The sequence below is a fragment of the Ambystoma mexicanum genome, chromosome 2q (genome assembly GCF_040938575.1).
Source record: "Ambystoma mexicanum isolate Mex_15411 chromosome 2q, UKY_AmexF1_1, whole genome shotgun sequence".
Lineage (NCBI taxonomy): Eukaryota > Metazoa > Chordata > Amphibia > Caudata > Ambystomatidae > Ambystoma > Ambystoma mexicanum.
In genome coordinates, this window is record NC_090924.1 from 195057001 (window position 1) to 195074782 (window position 17782).

A 17782-nucleotide genomic window follows, 5' to 3' on the forward strand; every position below is an offset into this window, starting at 1 on the left:
TCAAGAGGCATGGAGGAGAAGCTATTGCGTGCAGCCAGGTGGGCAGTCGTCAACTATGGGCAGGGTGGGCACGAACTGATTATGCTGAGCTGACTAGGTGGGTCGCACATCCCCAATATTATCATGAAACCAGTCCCTGTGGAGGCTGAGCATCGCACCATTGTGGAGAAGGACACTGGATTACAGCTGGAGGCTCCGTTTGAGGTGCTGGGGGGCAATGTGTGCCTTGATTGACAACCACACCGGCACAAGGGTCCTGGGTGTGTGCTGGCCCTACGCCATACTAGTGGGCGCTGATTAAGGTTGTGGGGAATTGGTGGATCATACAGCGAGCTGGGATCAGCCTGGAACATGGAGCGTACTGAGCATTTATCATGGTCAGGGGCAGCAACAGCAGCAAAAGCTAGAACAATGCTTGGGTAGTAAAAGTAATTGATCAAAACAGTCGCAGCAACCTGCTGGAGAGGCTGGTGGAGCCACAGTGACAATGCTCTATCACCATGGAGAAGCTGCTGGAGGCAATTCAGGAATCCAGGTCCTTACATGAACCGTCCAATAAGGTAGCTCAGCAGGTTAAGCGCTTGCTGCTGGGATCTGTAGGTCACAGGTTCAAATCCCAGCTATGTCAACTCAGCCTTTCCTCCTTCCAAGGTTGATAAATGAGTACCAACATCAGTTGGGTGATATTGTATGTAAATATATTCTATGTAAAGCGCTTTGGCAATAGTGATATATAAATTACACATTATCATTATAAATGACACATTAGACGGTGCAGACAGTAGCAGTTCATATGCCCCTGATCAGAGCAGACCTCAAGAAAGTTTGAGTGTCTCATGGAAGCTGAGATGAGTGGGAGAAGTGTAGGATATGGTCTTGGTGGTACAGGCCAGGATTTATGCTGTTACTATGGGAACAAGATCACTGAAGCAGAGGGCAGAGGATACAGACTGTCGCTCAAGAAATTAAAGTAACTCACCTTATAGTCCATTATCCCCTTTCCTCCATCCTTGTGGGCGTCCCCTAACATGGGGACGTTAGCAGAACCTTTTGGCAGCAAAAAATTGAGCTTCCCCTTTAAATTTAGTAGAGTGTGCAGGAGTGCGGCCTCGCCTCAGTCCCCTTTCAACACATCGGATGCTTGGATACCTGGCTACACTTATTGCATTATATCCCTTGGCATACTAGCGGGGGAAGGTGGGTGGGACGTATGGAGGAAAGTGGACTATACTCTAATCCCTACGGTGAGTAACTTTAATTACTCATACGCCCCATCCCCTTTCCTCCATCCTTGCGGGAGATTCCACAGAACAAGAAAATACGGTGGAGCAGAGATAACCTGCCTCATACCTACGATGAAGTGAAAAGGTTACTCAGAACCGCCTGTCCGAACTCTGCCTCACGCCTGGAGCTGGTGTTCGTGGAATAGTGCCTACAGAAGGTCGATAGAGTGGCCTAGGTAGCCGCCTTGCTGAGGACATCCCAAGAAGCTTGTCTCTGAAATGCAAAGGCTATGGCCTTCGCTCTGACCGCATGGGTATGAATCCCCTCAGTAACAGGTTGGCCAATGGCCGTGTACGCCTCTGAAATGGCCTGAACCATCCAACGGGCGATGGAAGCCTTGGAAGCGCAAGAGCCGGGGGAGGAACCCCCAAAGGTCACAAACAATGCCTCAGACTTCCTGAAGGATTTTGTCCAGATACATACAACTTGAGGAACAGCCTGAGGTCCAAGGAATGCACAGCCCTCTCTGTATCCAACTGCAGGTTTGGGAAGAACGCCAGCAGGCAGATCTCTTGATTCAAATGAAATGGGGAGACCACATTGGGCAAGAAATTCATGTCAGCGTGCAGGATGACTGTTGTTGAGAAACGAGGTGAATGGCTTGCACGAGGCCAACACATGTAGCTCACTAACCCTGTGCGCAGAGGTGAGAGCCACCAACAAAACATTCTTTAGTGTCACCAAGCCGGTGTCCACAGAAGCCATTGGCTCCAAGGGCTTGCATTGCAAAGTCGTCAGAAACACATTGAGGTCCCAGACTAGAGCCTGAGCCTGAACCACCTGGTTGGCCGCCGGAACACGTGCTTGCAGGAATTCTTGTAAGACCCGATGACTGCCAAATACATGCGGCAAGTATCCACCTGTACTCCAGAATGAGCCAGGTGCGCAGAGAAAGCCAATACGTCATCCAGAGGACAGGAGACAGGGTCCAGACCCTTGTTGCGTGCCCAATGGCAGAATCAAGTCTATTTGCTCTTATACTGGGACCACATCAAAGGCCTGCTGAATGTCCCAGTTGTCATCTGAAAATTGAGCATGCTGATCAGGAACCAAGCCGCCAGGGCCAGTTTGGCCAGGTTTGGATACTGCACTGCCCACAACCCCCCCCCCCTCCCCGCGTTGCGTCAGGAAGCCTCTTCAGGGAATCAGAAGATGAACGGGACCCTGGGAGCACAACTGCAGCAGATCCAAATAAACAGGGTCTCAAAGGCCAGTGGGAGGCAAACAGGATGAGGCTGCAACCCACTGAGGCCCGGAATTGCGGGGGTGGGGGGTGCAACAACCATCACGGGGGGTGGGGGGGAGGGGGCGCACACAACCCTCACGGGGGCAAGGGGGCGCACACAACCATCACGGGGGGCAAGGGGGCGCACACCACCATCACGGGGGGCAAGGGGGCGCACACCACCATCACGGGGGGCAAGGGGTCGCACACACCCATCACAGGGGGCAAAGGGGTGAGGGGTCGCACACAACCATCACGGGCGGAAGGGGGCGCACACAACCATCACGGGCGGAAGGGGGCGCACACAACCATCACGGGCGGAAGGGGGCGCGCACACAACCATCACGGGGGGAAGGGGGGGCGCACACAACCATCACGGGGGGAAGGGGGCGCACACAACCATCACGGGGGGAAGGGGGCGCACACAACCATCACGGGGGGAAGGGGGCGCACACAACCATCACGGGGGGAAGGGGGCGCACACAACCATCACGGGGGGAAGGGGGCGCACACAACCATCACGGGGGGAAGGGGGCGCACACAACCATCACGGGGGGAAGGGGGCGCACACAACCATCACGGGGGGAAGGGGGCGCGCACAACCATCACGGGGGGAAGGGGGCGCGCACAACCATCACGGGGGGAAGGGGGCGCGCACAACCATCACGGGGGGAAGGGGGCGCGCACAAACATCACGGGGGGAAGGGGGCGCACACAACCATCACGGGGGGAAGGGGGCGCACACAACCATCACGGGGGAAGGGGGCGCACACAACCATCACATGCGCAAGGGGGCGCAAACAACCATCCGGGGGGCAAGGGGGCGCAAACAACCATCACGGGGGGCAAGGGGGCGCACACAACCATCACATGCGCAAGGGGGCGCAAACAACCATCCGGGGGGCAGGGGGGCGCAAACAACCATCACGGGGGGCAAGGGGGCGCAAACAACCATCACGGGGGCAAGGGGGCGCAAACAACCATCACGGGGGCAAGGGGGCGCAAACAACCATCACGGGGGCAAGGGGGCGCAAACAACCATCACGGGGGCAAGGGGGCGCAAACAACCATCACGGGGGCAAGGGGGCGCAAACAACCATCACGGGGGCAAGGGGGCGCAAACAACCATCACTGGGGCAAGGGGGCGCAAACAACCATCACTGGGGCAAGGGGGCGCAAACAACCATCATGGGGGGAAGGGGGCGCAAACAACCATCACGGGGGGAAGGGGGCGCAAACAACCATCACGGGGGAAGGGGGCGCACACAACCATCACAGGAGGAAGGGGGGGCACACAACCATCACAGGAGGAAGGGGGGGCACACAACCATCACAGGGGGAAGGGGGCGCGCACACAACCATCACATGGGGAAGGGAGCGCGCACACAACCATCACAGGGGGAAGGGGGCGCGCACACAACCATCACAGGGGGAAGGGGGCGCGCACACAACTATCACAGGGGGAAGGGGGCGCGCACACAACCATCACAGGGGGAAGGGGGCGCGCACACAACCATCACAGGGGAAGGGGGCGCGCACACAACCATCACAGGGGGAAGGGGGCGCGCACACAACCATCACAGGGGGAAGGGGGCGCGCACACAACCATCACAGGGGGAAGGGGGCGCGCACACAACCATCACAGGGGGAAGGGGGCGCGCACACAACCATCACAGGGGGAAGGGGGCGCGCACACAACCATCACAGGGGGAAGGGGGCGCGCACACAACCATCACAGGGGGAAGGGGGCGCGCACACAACCATCACAGGGGGAAGGGGGCGCGCACACAACCATCACAGGGGGAAGGGGGCGCGCACAAAACCATCACAGGGGGAAGGGGGCGCGCACACAACCATCATGGGGGTAAAGGGAGAGGGTGGGGGCGCACCTAGCCATCACAGGGGCAAGGGCAGCTAGGTAACGTACCAGTGCAGACAGGGCCTTCGAAGTGGCCTTGTAGAATGGGCCGGCTTCCGCATCCCGGTTGCTGCATTTGGCTTATCTAGCCGAGGGCAACCAATGGGAGGGGGAGCTGGACCAGGCACGAGTATAAGGCACAAAAGGATTCCTAAGCGGCCATGATGGGAGGCCAAAAGCACACTTGCTGTGCTGATTCAAAATACCCCAAAAAATCATATTTCTTCACGGAAACAGCAGGTAGAGTAAAGATTGCTGGATGCAAGCACTCATTAAAATATACATTGCAATGAGGGAGAATTAAGCGATTTTAGCGGGACACGGCGCAGCGTGCAGAAAAGTGTCCAGCACAGTCACAGCCTTCCCACATTAACAGCTGACTGAACAGCAGTAGATGGAACGGGTGCAGAGCGCAGCGTCTCGATGAAGAAAGCAATGAAACATCTAGCCAGCATTAGTTTTAATCACTCTGCTTTACATATGTCCACCCCTTCCACCAGATAGGCTGCAACAGATTTAAATGGTAGCTTATATCCATTTAACACAATTGAAATATTAATGCTGCACTGAAGAAATGTGACTTTTTGGGGGGTAAAAGCAAAACATTGCCAGAAAAGGGGATTGGAGAAGAGGGAGATGGTGACAAAAGTTGCCAAATTGTTATACGACCACATTTTCTGCCATTCCTTTATCTTTTCAATTGAAAAAAGCTCTTGATGCTGTTCCACATTTTAAGAATCATTTCCACATTTACCTGTAAGAAACCTGAAGCAGAGGGTGGACAAATATTTTCCAAACATCAAACTTTCACTGAAGTAAGGAATAGAAATAGTGGCTTTAGTCCACACAAATTATTGGGTCTGTCAATGCAGCACTGTCAATCTTTGATCCCTCAATGACATCAGAGGATCTTTGATCCCTCAATGACATCAGAGGAATGGCAATCGGACGATAACTTTCCTAACCAGTGTTTTTCCCGTAATGTTGAAACTGCAAAGTATACTGGTGGTCTGATCGTTTCCAAGTGCACTCTAATTCGACAAAAAATCCCAAAACAGCAAAATGGAGTTATTTGCTTAGGATCAAATAGTATTTTATTCTCCAAATGGAGACAGACAGGGGTTGTAGTCCAAAACATCTGGACTGCCACAGGTTGCAGCCCCCTGCTCTACAGTCTTCGAGGTTTGTGTTCAACTATACTATTCGGTTAATTTCTGTGTTCTCAAGTTTGCCATATAAGGACATTACTTTGCAGACAGTAACATGATGTGCTTTAGATCTCAGTATTGTTTTTTTTAAACTATTTTTTTTACTTGTGTACATATTACAGTGGTTACAGTGAAAGGCATCATAATATATTTAAGGCAATGTACAGTAACCTATGCAAAGCGTGAATAATATGCCGATAAGCAACACAAAAACTAACTTGCAAACTTACCAACAGTGCCTACTACTTGTTCTGAACTAACGATCCATTTGTTTATTTACACCTCTGATAATGCCCCTCACTTCCACTCAACATGGATCAACAAGCATTGGCATAAAAAATTGAACTTTACAGTATGATCATTTCTGTGTGGGTGCTACATCCAAGGGGGGCAAACATTTCCAGTCTCCGTGTATTCCATGATGCTACAACCTCACTTCACTAACACCTCTCAATCGTCTATACACCGCTCTGTGCCATACAGCAGTTTCAGCCATGACCCTTCTCTCTACGTCACCCCACAACACCTTAAAGCTAGGGCCTACTGCTGACTTCCAGGCCATTACAATTCTGTACTTGGCTAGCACACAAATTAGATTTTCATTTGTGTGATATGTGCATCTCCTCGCTTGCGTGGGAAAAACCCCACTAAGCAGGCCACTGGGGACCATGCGTGCATGGCTATACCGCCTCTGGACACCCTGTTCGCAATCCCTAACCAGAACTCCTTTATTACAGGGCAAGTCCAAAACATCTGAAGAATGTCTGCATCAAAGTCTGTGAGTCTGGAACAAACCACTCTGTACCTCGGAACTGGGATATCTTATGGGGGGGTTATGTATGTCCCATTTGTAACCTATAGCTGTGAGTTTAAACCTGGCCATTGAGACTTGTTTCATATAAAGCGATATTCACAACCACTCAGTGCCCGAAAACGTCCTGTCCAAGTCTACCTCCCACTTAGCCCATACCCCAATGTCTAATGTAAGATGTTTGTTCAGGAAAAACTCGTAAAATCTGGAGACCACATGGCCACCCTTCGATATATTGTACATTGTCTCCAACACTGGGTCGCCATCTATGCCACCATGAAATCTGGCCATCTATTTTCGATTTCCTGTATCAGGCTCACATAGTAAGAATTGGCCCCTGTGTATGATGAACCGTTCACAAAGTGCAGCAAAATCAGTCTGCTTTCTGTCCTGAAGTAGGTCTTCTAGTGTTGCCACCCCATTGAATTCCCAGTATTTCCTGAATCTGAATCCCTGTATGCAGCTTGGTTGTTTAGCCAGTACAGCGATCAGGGGTACTTGTGGGGAGTACGGGTCCCTGACATCTAAGAGCTTCCAAATCTCTTGCCACAGCATCTAACCCAGTGCCAGGAGAGGTGGCACCTGGGTGAGCTGGACCTCAGGTATCCACAGCAGCCCTTTCAGGTAATATTGTCAGACTGAGGGCTTCAAGAGCATTGTGTCCAACGGCAGATCAGCCAGTCATCCCACTATGAATTCCAGCTGCCTGGCGAGGTAGTAGAGCTCAAAATTAGGTATCCTGATCCCACCGTTCTCGTAGGTCCTTTGAAGCGTGCTCAATACGATTCTATTCCTGTTCCCTCCCCATATAAATCTCCTCGTTATGGAATCCAATCTATTTAAAAACCTCTTGGGTATGTTAAAGGGAAAATTCATGAAGTGGCATAGAGGCAGGGGAGAACAACCATTTTTAGCGGGACCGCCCTGCCCACCATCGACAAGAAATCAATAGATTTCTTCACTTTATCCAGAGCTGTGTGCGTTCGTGTGAGGTCTTGAAATCGTGCCACGTTTTTAATCCAAGTTATCAAAGTGTCAGTTCACCATTTCAGTTCCAAACTGGGAAGTTGATCACTGCTCAGCCCTCCCAGGCCTGCAAGCTGGAAAAGGCTTGATATGTCACCGCTAATAGTTATGCCTGAGAGCTCAGCAAAGCGATCCAAAACATCCAATATGTACTGTAGATTGACCTTGGGGTGCTGTGTGTAAAGGAACATGGCGACATACAGTGATATCACATGCATAACCCCAACTATAGGGATGCCAGCATCCACGTGCTCTCCCATAGGAATGCTGCAGGTGGCTCCAGGGCGGCAATGAATAGCATTGGAGATAGCGGGCATCCCTGTTTGTTACCATTTTAAAGTTCCCATCCCATAGAAATTTGCCTGCCGGTTTTCCCTCTGGCCATGGGCCTAGCATAGACCAGCTGCACCCATTTCAGAAACCCCTTCTAAATACCAAACTGCTGTAAAGTGGCATACAGCCAGTATCATCTGAGTCGAATGCCTTGATGGAGTTCAGCTAAGCTATCGCACAATGCTTCTCAAGGGGGAGGATCCTGTCAATGTGGTGCAGCCTTTGGAGGTTCCAGGAGGTGTTCCTGCCTGGAACATAGCCAGTCTTATTTAGGCTTATCAAAACACCCATTACATTTTTCAGTCTGTTTGCAAGGAGGGCCGTAAGGATTTTACAATCCTGATCCACCATTGATAAAGGTCGGGAGGAGCCACATTCAAGCAGGGTTTCGTTGGATTTAAGTATGGGTACTATAATGGACTCTCAGGCTCGTGGGAAGTCAGGTACCACCATGTGAGACGCAGCAAAAACGCAGTCAGACTCACAATGTGGTCTGACATATTGCCCTAAAATTGAGTCCATCAGCAAAAGAGTAGCCAATGAACTAACAATATCCAGAAGAGAAAGTGAAGTGGCCTCCTGTGCAAGTGCCAAACTTCTTACTCACCCTCACAATGGCTAAGCAGGTAGTCTTCAGGCTTTCTGTCATAACGTGAACCAGCAGGCTCCCTGGGAAGGCATATGTGGAAGTAACAGCCAGATTAGGGGGATGCTGGTGGTGCTTCCACCATAGTGACGAAGGTTGGCTACTCCCAGGCGTGCAAGAATGGGGCTTGTACTACTAAGTTAAATGGCTGTAAGGTCTCCCTCATAGGGCCTTCATTCAGCAGCTCAGTCAGATTGGACTGGCCCTTAGGCCTAGTCTGCACTAACAAACAGTGTTTCCACCGCCTGGGGCATCTTTTAGAAAGACATATGAGGCCTTCACGGAGCTGGCGGTAGAAGGATGTCCAGCTCGGGGGAGGTGTTGAGGCTGCTGATCTCCTGATGTTTGGAGACCACCGCCATGAGATTCTCCCCCTTGCTGTAGAATTCCTCTGGGACGCCTCTCACGTTTCTGGGGCAAAGTGGTTCTTGCCCAACAGGATAAGATCACCTTTGACATGGCCTTGCCCATAGGAAGTGAGGCATACTTCAGCGGTGCTTCAGTGCCGAATGGCGCAGAGGTGAGGGGGGTCAGCCTCCGGAGTTTGATGCCGGAAGGCAGAGCATCATGGGAGGTGAGACCTGCAGAGTCCACTGGGATGCAGTCGAGGTTTCCCAAGGGGTCCCTGGTGGCTCCTTCAAGTACAGTGGGCCCCATGGATGCAGTCAGCACAGTGACCAAAGCCTTCAGCTCTTGGGCCTTCACAATGATTTCAAGCATCATAAGCTGGAAGTTCTCCCATTCCACCGGGGTAGATGATGGGGGGCGGGGAGAATGGTACTTGTGGGGCCAAATCAACTCAGGAGTCTCCGGAACAATGACTTCTTTGATGAAGAGGAGTGGTGCCACAAGAAGCTGCATGGGGAGCGGGACTCTTGCAGTGCTGCTTCTTCTTGTCCTTCTGTGCTAGATATTGCCTCTATCCTCTTCTCTGTAACCAGCAACTTCGATAGAGTCCTTTTTGTCACTGCCGTGAGAAAAGGTAAATCTGTTTGCAGCATGTTCCCTTAAAGCTTTTGGGTGCATGGACTGGCGCGGATTGCAATTCTGCAGCTTGTGCTCTTCCCCCAGGTTGTATAAAGAAATACTTTGAGGATCAGAGAGATACATTTGTATCTCACAATCCGTGCAGGGATTGAAGCTGGAGGCATGACAGTAAAAAAATATTAAAAGCAAAATCATACAGAACACATGGAAAAAATGGACTATGGTCATGGGATGCAGTGGCTCTCCATATAGAATGGACCCAACGTCGCATGGAGCACAGATGTACCGAGCATAGCCGCACAGCGCCCCCTGATAGTGAAAAAGTTTCCAAAGACAGCTGGCACTGCAGATAAAATAAAGATGAGGAATCTTTGGGAGGAAGGAATCCATTTGAACATAGATGCAAGCACAATTTACTTCAGAGCATTACATTACTAACAAGCGTGCAACCTTTTAGGACTAGGTTCAAGTTACGGGATAGTTTTGTGGAAGCAATTTTTTGTTCCATCCATAGAGTAGAACTAATAAATGAAATAGTTGGGTTAAAAATATATTCACAACTGTGTAAGTTGGTGTTACAAAAGCCTTTATAGGAAAAAAGTGAAGCAAATTTTGTTACAATTGAAGCACTTTAACAGAATATTTGGAGAATGTTCTTTGATCCCGATTCTAACATTTTATTAAGGAAAAATAGTACCTTCCACCAGACGTGGACACCTTGCTCACTGTGCCTTAGAAAGGTGCAGCTTTTCCTCACTGAGGCCGCCCAACAAGGCCAAAACATGCCTATCATTTCGGTGCTGGGCAGCCCGTGTGGGTGGGACAAAGACTGATATGCAAATGGATACTTCTCTGTGAAGGGTGCAGTGAGCAAACACATGGTTGTAGATCCTCCTGAGTGGAACACATTCCATTGTACAGTGTATTGGACCCATGTTCGTTCTCAGTAGAGGGGCACCCACACTCCTTTTCAATTCCATTATTTATGTAAAGGAGATTATATTTACACAAGTTTTTAAAAGATTTAAATTTGCACAAAAACATATTGGAGAGTAGACTGGTGCAATAATTGCAATGATTTGGGGAAATATATTATCTGATCAGTTGGGCTGTCAGAGGAAACTAGGGGATGTTGCTTCCTATCTCATAAGATTTTCAAACAGGAAGTTTGGAAGAGCCATTTTGCGCTTCCGGTTTAATTTGTTGCCCACGAGTGAAAATGGACACCTCTGGAAAAGATTAGACAGAGTAATATGTGTTACCACTATGGGGATAACATTGAAGCTTTAAAACACCTAGTAATCCACTGTGAGACCTTAATTAATCATCACAGGATTTGCTTAGAAAAATGTGTGGACGATAGAACTTGTAAAGCGCACAATCACCCAAGGGTATCTTGGCGCTATAGGAAAGAGGCAGCAGGCGGACAGAGCGCAGCTAATCCTAAAATAAGTAGGTTTTAACAGCCTTTCTAAAAGATAAGTAATTCAAATTTTTTTTTGATAGAAAGGAGGAAATCGTTCCACAGAACCACAGCAGCAACGGAAAACACCTGACCACCCACTCGAGACCGCTTATACATTGGAACCACCAACCGATGGGTCGAGATGGAGTGTAGGTTACGGCTAGGATGGTAGCGGGTAAACTTAGCTTGGATGCACTCAGCGCCCTGATAATGAAGGGCGCGATGAACAATACACAGTGCCTTAAAATTGACCAGTTGGGGTCATCGGAAGCCAATGGAGGGCGCGAAGCACAGGAGATGTGTGCACCGAAAGGCGTGCCAGTAGCTACACGTGCTGCCAGATTCTGCAGCCATTGTATCAGGCCCTTAGGTTGAGCCAAATGCAAGGAGTTGCAGTAATCTAAACGCAATATCACCATGGCTGCCACCACTGGCGGATGCAGTGAAGCAGGAATCATGGGAAGAACCTTCTTTAAATTGTTTAACTGGACATGGCCAGCTTGACACAACGCTGTAACTTGTTTGTCCATAGATGATGGTGCTGAGAGGATAACCCCCAGAAATACATGCTAGAAGGAAGACACCCAAAGAGTGGGATTAGGAGGACAGCCCGTTTGAGCCAAATGCAGTGCATCCACGCTCCCACGGCTGTCAGACACTCCCGCAGGCATGACGACACGTCAGCCTCATCGAGATCTAGTCGGATCAGTATTTGAGTGTCGTCAGCGTACAAGTAGCATCTGATGCCGACGTAGCAGAACAAACATACAATGGCCCAATTAGAGATGTTAAATAAGATTGGAGACAAGGAGGACTCTTGTGGAACTCCACAACTGAGGTGGCACGGAGCAGAAAGAAAAGGTGGCATAGAGAGGGTCTGGGTACGATCCACCAGGAATGACATGAACCAGGCCAGTACTTTCCCAGATAAAACTAACTAGGCCAGGTGGGATAATAGAATGGAGTGGTCGACTGTGTCAAACACTGCTGAAAGGTCTAACAGGATCAAGACGCCCATTCCACCTGCATCAACCAGCCTGGCCATGTCATCCTAGACAGCGACCAGTAGGCGCTCAATGCCTCTGCCTGGTCGAAAGCCTGACTGAGCAGGATCCAGAAGATTAGAGGACCCAAGAAAAGTAGAGAGCAGAGGTGGCACCAGTGACTCTAGGAGTTTAGATAAAATATGGAGAAGTGAAATTGGGTGGAAATTAGATAGAACTGTGGGGTCCAAGGATGTTTTTTTTTCAAAAGGGGTATTACCTAGGGTAATTAGCTAGGCTGCCTTCAATTCCTGCGGTACCATTCCAACCTGACAAGAGTCATTAATGACTCCTGTGATCTCAGAAAGGAGATCCGGGGCGATGTCTTTCATAATCCGTAAAGGGATGGCATCAGAAGGGGAGTAGGATTTAATTTTTTGAATGGCAGCTAAAACTGTCTCTTGAGAGAATCTGGGAAAAGTTGACCAACTCTTCGTTGCAGAGTGAGTGGTGGTAGAAGTTATCTGCAGCAGGAGAAGTTGTAGTAGCTATCAAAGCGTTTTTTTTTTTAGATGGCCTCGATCTTCACGATAAAATATTGTGACAAGGCGGCACATAGCTCTTCAGTAGGAGTAACGGTAGGGGTCAATTTCTCCGACGAGGAGAGAGCCTTAACTGTAGAAAAAAGGGCCCTGGCTGACATAAAGAGGATTCTATCTTAGTAGTGCAATATATAGCGTTAGATGCTTTGATGGTAGCAGAGTAAGCTCTTGAACAGGTTTTGTATTTTTTGGCGGGGTCATAAGTACTCCGTCATTTACGTTCAGCATGTCACAATTTAAGATGAGCGTCCCTCAAGAGGTCCGTAAATCACGGTTCAGATGGCAGCCTACGAGGCTGGACCAGGCGCAAGGGGGCAGCCATATTAGCAGCCTCTAAAAATGACAATGAAGGGACAGTGAGGTCACTCTGGCGGTACAGCATTTGGCACGGATCGAGGTAACCATTCTTTGGGTGTCTGCAGTATGCCAGGAACTCTGCCAGATTTTACTTCCAGCATACAAGAGACTAGGAAGTGATCTGACCACAGTATAGGTCCAATAGACTGGATAGTCAAGAATGATTCTTTAGCAAAAATCAGATCCAGCATGTTGCCTAGTTTATGTGTAGGGCTTTTAACATGTTGAGATCTGACAAGCAATCAACAAATAATTCAAGAACTGGGGTTCTGGGTAGATTAAATTTCAAGTTGAAATCACCCAACACTACCAGATGAGTATATTGCACCTGAAAAGTGGCCAATAAATCAGGGAATCGGTCCAGAAAGATACTTTGAGAGCCAGGGCGGCGATATATAAGGAGCAATTGGCAGGTGCTTGTCGATGAAATAACAACTAAAAAAAAGAGCCTCCATGGGGATGTCATGGGGGCAGTCAAGTTGGGTTATAGTAAATTCAGCACTATAAATGACTGCAATTCCACCCCCATGATGAGGTTGCTGGCGATCTACTGTAGGATGCAAAAGCCTGAAGGGACAGCTTGTACAAGAGAGGGGGCCGAGCTCCCCTGCAACCATGTCTGTAAGACATAATAATGCAGGACGATGATCTTCAAGCAGGGACCTTATTTCGTCTGCATGTGCAGGGAGCGAGCTGGTATTCAATAACAGTAGGGAAAAGCAGTCCAGGTTAGGCAACTCTTAATTATCTATCTGAAGGAGCGGTTTTAGAATCCATGAGGCTGCTACTCCAGCCAAGCGGGAATCTAGTCAGGGTGGGGGCAAGTGCAAGTGAAAGAGATACGTTGATGGCCCTCCCCGGCCGAAACACGGACGGGCACAGACAAGCTTACGTTTGGCACGCTGGCGGCACGCCCGCTGCACCCGTCCACTACGCTGACAGTGAAAGAGGAACAAAATGCAGATAGCTGGAGGGAGGGGAAGCCAAGCCCGCCCCCTCACAAAGGTCGAGAGAGGGCTGCCCACAATGCGGTGTCCTGACTGGAAAAAGTCCCCACGGCAGTGGGTAATCACACAGTTAAAACATTATTAAACACAATTGCACAATAGCAGCAGAGCCATAAACTACTGATTGCAGTAGATTGCTAAAATAACAGGTTAGAGTGGCTTTAAAATGGCCCGCTCAGTAACTAGCTGCCTCACCTCTCCAGATGGTAAAACCGTTACAAGTTAATTTGCATGGGATAGTGTGCAAGTTTGGTTTAAGGAAGGCTTTTTTTGTTAATTTTTTATGAGTTTATGAGAATTAAGTTAATATAGGGATGATATAGAGATGATGAAATGTTAAATATTGTTTTGCAAATCTATAGATAGTACACAGTTGAACTTAAGGAAGTTTGGAAAAATGTAATTGGTTTGTTAAATTGTGTAATGTTTATGAACACAAATACAAAAATATTACAGTTTCTGCCAAAACCTAACCAAGTGTCCCAATAGCTCATTTCAAGTAAGCACATTTTAAAAGTTGGATGTGTGCTGCCAAACAGCAGCAAACCTTACTCTTTCAGAGATGCAGGATCACTTCTGGACCAAGAGAATGTAGCATCTTTAACAGTGATGCTTCCATCGGCTGTAAGAGAAAAATGTGGGAAAATATTTTTATCCAATGCAATAGGTACATATTAATTTACAAAATCTTATTAAAGCAGAGAACAATTCCATATGGACCCAAAACTTTCTTTAAAACTGGCCAAGAATAACATTTGACTTCTCTAATGCTTGATCTCAAGGGTTGGGATCTTCCTCAAGTTCCTAAAAGAAGGCTGCCGTAGGGTTCAGGTGACACCCCCTGACCCCCCCCGACACTGTTTCAAAGACAATTGCACTGCTAAAGCATAGTGGTCTGTAAAATCAAATACAGTACTTTACGGCTGGCTAATTTTTACTAAAACTATGAGACCATTTATCTTCCAGAAAAACATAACAGGAAGGATAGATGGGTCAGTTAAAAATATCAGGATGCATAAGTTATTTTACTGCTCTATAATGAGCCATTCAACAATTGTAAAACCATTGACACAAGAGTAGCTTAAGACATCCTTGGGAAGGGAGATGAGATAGAAGGAAGCAGAGGGGGCTGGTGCAGAGGACAGTTGAGGGGTTTAGTGTGGTATGGACCATCTTGTACCAGCAGTGTGTAAGGAGCAGCAAGGTAAGTTAAGAGGAAACAACAAAATATACAAACTTTAAAGCCCACCAAAATAAAGAAAATGTTCATAAAAAATGTAAAAGGGATGGATGGGTTGGTTTAAAGAAGCTATTGCTGAAGTGCTAAAAACACAACACACTTACATTATAGGTCGCCAGAAAATGCAAACAAGGATCAGATTACATGTCACAGAATTTAATTGTCGGACTGAATATTACTGCTTAGTCTGCTTCCAGAACAAAGTTGCCCTGATAGTTCAAAGCAGCAAATTTCATTTCAAGCGGTTTAGAAGCCAGTGAGGTAGAAGAGTTACTTCTACCACTAGTAACATTCAGATTACAGGGTACTCTGTCTTTAGCTCCAACGTGTATGATCCTCCATCGATGAAAAGAGCCATTCCTGGAACGAACAGTGGACTGACTGATTATGCAGTGATTTTATTGTAGCCCTTGACAATCATAGTAGCTGCTACCACGTTGCAGATGAGGCTTTAAGTCAACATGCCAATATTATGGTTGGAAAAACTGAGAAAATGCTCCCTTGTGAATATTTTTTTTTTTTAACAAGTTATTTTTTATTGAAATCTCGATCAACATGAAATACATCACATAATGTAAACCAATAATAAAGCAGTAACAACTGTCATGCATTATTGCATCAAAACTTCATTTGAACTAACAGTATACACGTTCCTCGTAAAACCATGTTCACGCTAGTGAGAACAGGATAGGAGTAACTAGTTTAAGTACGGAAATCTAGGAGAGGGAAAAGAAATGAAGGAAAAAAACAAAAAAACACAAAAAGACTCTTCCTACCACTTTAAATACATCTTGTCCAGGTCCTATTCAACATATCCATTATCACGGATTCACAAGAGATTTCTAAATTCTTGGCTGAAAAGTCTTAGTTACTTACCTGTAACTGTATTTCTCCAGCATTGGTATCTTTCAAAGATTCAGCGCTTGAATATTCACCGTCAGACTCGGAAGCCTCAGTGATATTATTACAAATATTTTTTTCATATACATACACTGCCGACTAGCAGTGCATGTACATAAGCCCATTGTAGTCTATGAGCCATTCTATTGTGTAGTCCCTCCACCTCACTTTGGTCCTTTAGGGCCCCAACCAATGAGGTGGCAGGACTTAAGCTCCGCCCCCAGCAGCCATCTTCAGATTTTGAACCGTAGATGTTACATTATGATGGATGCCAAGCATAGGAGCAACCTCTCAGGGGAGGCGGGCGGCGCATGTGAATCTATGAAAGATACCAATGCTGGAGAAATACAGTTACAGGTAAGTAACAGACTTCTCCAGCATTGGATCTTTCATAGATTCAGATGTTTGAATAGAATACCAAGCAGTTAAACATGCCACCATCATTACATATATGCATAAATACAGCAAAAACATTTCTGATCAAACCTTTGCCATGCAGTTACATACCTCGGGAAAGGTGGGAAAGGAGGCTGGTCCTACCTTATGACTTAGAGATGGCGGAGCACTGCCTGTCCAAATGCAGTTTCTTTGTTGGTGTCTTCAGCCAGGCAGTAGTGTTTCGCGAAGGTGTGCAGAGTGCTCCACATGGCGGCTCTGCATATGTCCTTCAAGGCAACCCCTGCGCGGAATGCTGTTGATGGCGCCATTCTTCTGGTGGAGTGTGCAGATAGCGGTGTAATTAGAGGCTTACCTTTCATCTGATGGCAGTGGGTGATGCAAGACGATACCCAGCATGCCAGACTTTGCTTAGAGATATGTTGACCTTTGGTACGGCCAGAGAAGGCAATGAACAGTCGGTTTGAGGAGCGGAACTCCTTGGTTCTCTGTAAATAAAACTTCCATACTTTAGAAACGTCTAGAGAATGTAATGTTCTTTCCGCTTCAGAAGCGTGATTCTGGAAAAAGGTTGGTAAAACAATGCGCTCAGTGAGTGTCATCTCCGAACGCACCTTGGGTAGGAACTTAGGTGTGGCCTTAAGATGACGCGGTCCTTCTGTAACAAAGTAAACAGAGGCTCGGAAGACAAAGCTTGTAACTCACTGATCCTTCTGGCTGATGTGATGGCTATCAGAAAAGCTGTTTTCCAGGACAAGAATTTCACTTCGCATCTGTGTATGGGTTCGAAGGTAGGTTGCATGAGGGCTGTCAAGACAGTGTTGAGGCTCCAGTTCGGAACTGGTGAAGGCGTAGGAGAATAAGTACGCATCAGCCCTTTCAGGAAAACTTTAACCGCTGGTAAAGAAAGCAAGGATTGCATCTCTGGGGTTGTTGTGTACGCCGCTATGGCTGACAGATGGACCTTGATGGAGGGCAATGATAGCCCTGACTTAGCAAGGTACAACAAGTAGGGCAGAACCTGATCAACCGAGACCGTGAGAGGATCGATCGCCAAGTTCTCGCACCATTTTGGAGAAACGGGTCCATTTCCTGGTGTAGGTAACTTGCGTCGAAGGGGCTCTCGTGGACCTGATATCCCAGCATTCTGATGGTAGCTTCAGGTTCATCAGTTTGCGCTGCTCGGGAACCATGCCTTGAGAGATGGGCTCCTTGGGTCGTGGTGGAGGACCTTGTGGTTCTGTTGTGTCAACAGATATTGATGCCTCTTGAGGCAAATCGGGGGCCGATGGGATAAATGCTTCAGCACCGAGTACCAGACTTGCCGCTCCCAATCTGGTGCGATTAGGATCATAGAACAATCCTATTCTTTCACCCTGCGAAGTACCCTCGCC

At 48.0% G+C, this 17782-nt stretch overlaps 1 protein-coding gene across 2 annotated transcripts in view; it reads right to left on the reverse strand.

Moving 5' to 3' along the window:
• Window positions 1-17782, reverse strand: part of ABCC1 (ATP binding cassette subfamily C member 1 (ABCC1 blood group)) — a 2255476-nt gene that overhangs the window by 1349194 nt on the left and 888500 nt on the right. For both annotated transcript variants that reach the window (XM_069647115.1, XM_069647114.1), the window contains exon 15: window positions 14405-14474. In XM_069647115.1, coding sequence (XP_069503216.1) covers window positions 14405-14474 — 70 coding nt within the window. The remainder of the gene's footprint in view (window positions 1-14404; window positions 14475-17782) is intronic.